Here is a 4,722-nt window from a genome sequence, read left to right on the forward strand (position 1 = left end):
AGCCCTTCTGATAGGAGTTAGGTGGTTGTAGAATTGTGCACCTAAAACCTATATACTTTTGTTAACAGTGTGGCCTCTCCCAAAATAAAATAAAATAAATAAATAAAATAAAATAATAAATAAATAATAAAATAAAATAAAATGATGGGCAACGACCACAACAAAAATAGTCAAAGAAAAGTTTCAAGATAGTTTGGTAAAATGTAGTTTTACAATTCCTAAAAAGAGAGAACTAAGCCAGCAGAGAGGTACCACCATGTTGGGGCCATATGTCTAGTGGCATCTCCCATCTATTCTATAGATAGACTAAGAACAGTGAAAGCTCTGTGAGGGCAGGGACCATGTCTCATTTCCTCACTGTTGTATCCTCAGTGCCTGTCATTATACAGTAGATGCTCAATATCAAGTCTTTAAAAGGTTGAATGAATGAGGAACATGGACTGCTGGCCTCTGTCAGAGGAAAATCAGGAAAGCACCATCCTTACCAAAGGGATCAGTTGCCAGAGTGCTCTCTCTGGCTGCTGGTCCCTGGTGAAGGACATCTATTCCACCTGCTACCACAGCTGTGGGCAAAAGCACAGACTATAGCTAGCTTGGGCTGAAGGTGATAATGACCTTCTGAGTATGCAGAGTATCTTACCTCTTCGTGAGTAAATGGGTTGGCTTAACTAAATATAGATGTCAACTTTCAGATGTCACCTTTAGGAATAAAACAGCAAAAAGCAGGTGAGATGTATTACTAGATGGCTAAAGCTTGCTAATCACCAATCAGGCTAATGCTTTGGTTGTTTGACTTTAAAAACTTCATTTGTCTCAGGCTTTATGCATATCACATTAGGAGCTAGTAATGTGAGCCTTTATGTGCTTTCTCTTTTTCTTTTTTCTCTTTAAGCAGACTCCAGCAGAATCAAGATCGCTTTGGAAAAAGAAGCAAGCACAGTGGTAAGTGCTTTAAAATTAAATTTATGAAACAACCATTTCCTGGATAATTGGTATCATTAGATACTGTGGAATATTTGGAAGACTGACCTGGTCCCTCCAGTTTAATAATTTGTCATCTTTTGGCATGTGAAGCAATTGGTAGCTATTGTCCTGCCCGCTGAGCCACTTTAAATTATAATTTATTTTGTTTGTTTTTTCATTTTTAATTATTGATGACAAGTGGTTCCAATATGGATGTGAGAGAACTTTGTCTAGCTAAAGTCATGAAAATCTTGTTTTAGCCTGACTTTTGGTTTGTTTTTTATTGTGGCAAAATATATTTATAACATAAAGTTTACTATTTTGGTCACTTTTACAAATACAATTCAGTTGCATTAATTACATTCACAAAATTCAGCAGCACTATCTGTTTTCAATACTTTTTCATTCCAAACAGAAACTCTCTACCTATTAAACAATAAATCCCCATTCCTTCCTCACCCCCGTGCCCACCCCAGTCCCTGGGAACCTCTGTTCTACTTTCTGTCTCTCTGACATAATTTGCCTATTCTAGATATTTCATGTAAGTGGAATCATACAAGATTTGTCCTTTTATGTCTGGCTTCTTTTGCTTAGCATAATATGTATATTTTTAAATAACTGTTGGTACCTTTTAAAAGAAATATGTTTTTATTGATTTCAGAGAGAGAAAGGGAGAGAAAGATAGAAACATCAATGATGAAAGAGAATCATTGATTGGCTGCCTCTTCCATGCCGCTACTGGGGATGGAGCCCGAACCCAGACATGTGTCCTGTCCAGGAATTAAACTGTCACTTCCTGATTTATAGGTCAATGCTCAACCACTGAGCCACACCGGCTGGGCCGTATTTTTTAGGTTCACCCGTGTTATAGCATGTATCAGAATTTTTCTTTTTTATTTAGATCACTATTTTGATATGGACATTTTTCTGTTAAAAACCTTTTAGTACCTCCTTATTATCCCATGAACCAAGGCAACATTTTTCAGCCTGGCATTCAAGGTTCTGTTTGTCTTGTTTAGCCCTAGGCAGCTTTTACAGGAAAGCTGCAGTAAAGTCTTGTATAGCAACAGCCGATTCACTCCCGAGTATTGTCACAGCCCTCTCAGTAAATTGTGTCCTGCTGATGATGTTTTTCTTTCTTCAGCATTTTAATCTTTTTAACTCAAAAAGGAAAAGATGTATTAATAACAAATTATTCTATTTATGGAATGTGCTAGTAAGTAAACATAATTTTTTTTAATGAACCTTAGATTGTAAATAATAACAACATCCCACCATTATGTTGCTACACATGGAATAAATCCTGCCTCTGTACTTTTTTCCCCTCTGCATGGTAATATCTATTCTTTCCAGCTTTATTGAGGCATAATTTGCATGCAATTAAATGTACTTACTTTTTGCATGTAGTTTGATGAATGTTGGTAATTTTATACAGTCATATAACAACCACCACAGTCAAGGTAAAGAAATCCCATGTCCCTAAAAAAGCTTTCTTGTGGCCCTTTGTAATGATCCTGGCTCTCATCCCAGGCAGCCACTACTGTGATTTTAATACCACTTAGAGTAAGTGTTAAGTCGATGTGTTTTCACAAAATGAAAAGGGAGAAAGAGCCATAAAGTAAGTCAAGTAACAGAAAAATTGAGGGAGAAAGAGAGCCCTGGATAGGCCACAAGGTGAGGTGGGCGTGTAGGCAGAGCTGAGTGTTGCTGGGCCAGGAGTGGTGTTAGACGCTGCTCTTTATTGGGCAGTGACTCTCAGTAGAGATGGAAGATGGGAATCCCTGGCAGCTTTTAAAAACTGCTCATCACAACCACCTCCCAAGATTTTGACATCTTTGTCTATGGGAGGGACCTTTGAAATCATACCCCCTAGATGTGTGGGGAGACAAGTTTGGGAACCATTGTATAGAAATAAAATAAGGTGTCAGCTACAGCCTACTGTTTAATTTATTGACTCATTCAACAAATCATTGAGAACCTGTGTGTTGGAGACTGTAAAGGCACTGCATATGTATTTCTTCTCAAAATACATTCAGATTTAAAGACTAGCTAGTGTGTTGCTTCATGAAATCAAGAGCTTAGGTAATTTGGAAAAATACTGAATTAAATGGGAACATTTTGGCCATATGTAGCAACTTTATAAAAATATCTCATTTTGATATTTCCAGCATGAAAAGCCCAATATAGCAAACCATATTAAAATTTTTTTATTACTTATTTCCTCTACAAAGACCTCTCAAACCCTGGCCAGAATGGCTCATTCTGTGCACCAAAAGGTTGACGGTTTGATTCCTGATCAGGGCATATGCCCAGTTTGCGGGTCTGTCTCTGGTTGGGGTGCAGGCAACCAGTCGATGTTTCTCTATCTCTCTGAAAAATAAAAAACATTTTTTAAAAAGGACTTTAAAAAAAGATCTCAAATACCTGTCATTTTATATATCCTCTTTATATTTGTAATGAATGATATTAATAGCTAGTAGTACCTGACTTAATATATATATATGGGTGTATATTATTTTTAATATAATCTGGTGTGTAGGGTTCTGTAATTATTAATGTCTTTAATTCATTAATGTTTATTTAAAATTAAAATAGCTGACTTTGTATAGTTGTTTATTTACCTTTTTATAGCAATTCAAGCATTGTTTAATCTGAATTTTTTTTAACTAATCTGAATTTTTAATCTCCTTTAAAGCAAGGGGAAGAACAAGGCAGAAAATGTAGCCACCCTGATTTAGAAAGCACTAATAAAAATTCAGTGGCAAGTGCACCAAGGAGAGTAGACAGAGAAGAAAAAGGTAAGTTATTCACATTCTGATCATTGTGTAAGTGAGGGACTGGGAAATATACTAGTAGGAGGGGGACCAGTTTTTGCATTACTAGGTCATAGGTATCAAACAAGTGGACACGGGAAGATTTTTATTTGCTAATCTAGTAATTTATTTCAAAAGTGTCTTATTTATCCATAAAAAAAGAAAGAATAGTATTTATTAACTAGAGGCTCGGTGCACAAAATTCATGCACTTGGTGGGGGGGGAATCCCTCAGCCCAGCCTGTGCCCTCTCAAAGTCTGGGAGCTCCCATGGGGAGTGAGCCTAAGCTAGCAGTCGGACATCCTTAGTTATGCTGCAGAGGCGGGAGAGGCTCCTGCCACCACCACTGTGCTCGCCAGCCATGAGCCTGGCTTCTAGCTGAGTGGCGCTCCCCCTGTGGGAACACACTGACCACCAGGGGCAGCTCCTGTGTTGAGTGTCTGCCCCCTGGTGGTCAGTGTGCATCATAGGGAACAGTCATTCCACTGTTTGGTTGATTTGCACATTAGCCTTTTATTATCTATAATAATAAAAGCGTAATGTGCTAATTAGACAGACATCCTTCCAGACAGCCTTCCAGATGAAGCTGGGGCTGCAAGGGAAGCCCAGGTCCCAGTGCTGGAGGGAAGCCCAGGTCCCAGATGCCAGAGGGAAGCTGGTGCCGGCAGCTGGGGGAAGGAAGGCCTACTCTGCATGAATTTTGTGCATCGGGCCTCTAGTATAGGATAAGAGCCTTTAGAAAAACTAATATTTGTTATGCTCTCCACCATAAAAAGCATGGCATTCAGTGTGTATCTAAGTCCTCTCAGGGCTTCATTCTTATACAGAGTATAATATATAAATACTAGAGGCCCGGTGCACAAAAATTTGTGCACTCGGGGGAAAGGGGGGGTCCCTCAGCCCGGCCTGTGTCCTCTCGCAGTCTGGGACCCCTCGGGCGATAACG

General features: G+C 38.9%; 1 protein-coding gene across 1 annotated transcript in view; it reads left to right on the forward strand.

Moving 5' to 3' along the window:
* NEK3 (NIMA related kinase 3) overlaps positions 1-4,722 on the forward strand; it is a 26,507-nt gene that overhangs the window by 17,065 nt on the left and 4,720 nt on the right. Inside the window, 2 exon segments of the mRNA XM_015560606.1 lie at positions 893-942; positions 3,659-3,761. Coding sequence (XP_015416092.1) covers positions 893-942; positions 3,659-3,761 — 153 coding nt within the window.

This window comes from Myotis davidii, unplaced genomic scaffold (assembly GCF_000327345.1).
Source record: "Myotis davidii unplaced genomic scaffold, ASM32734v1 scaffold1035, whole genome shotgun sequence".
Lineage (NCBI taxonomy): Eukaryota > Metazoa > Chordata > Mammalia > Chiroptera > Vespertilionidae > Myotis > Myotis davidii.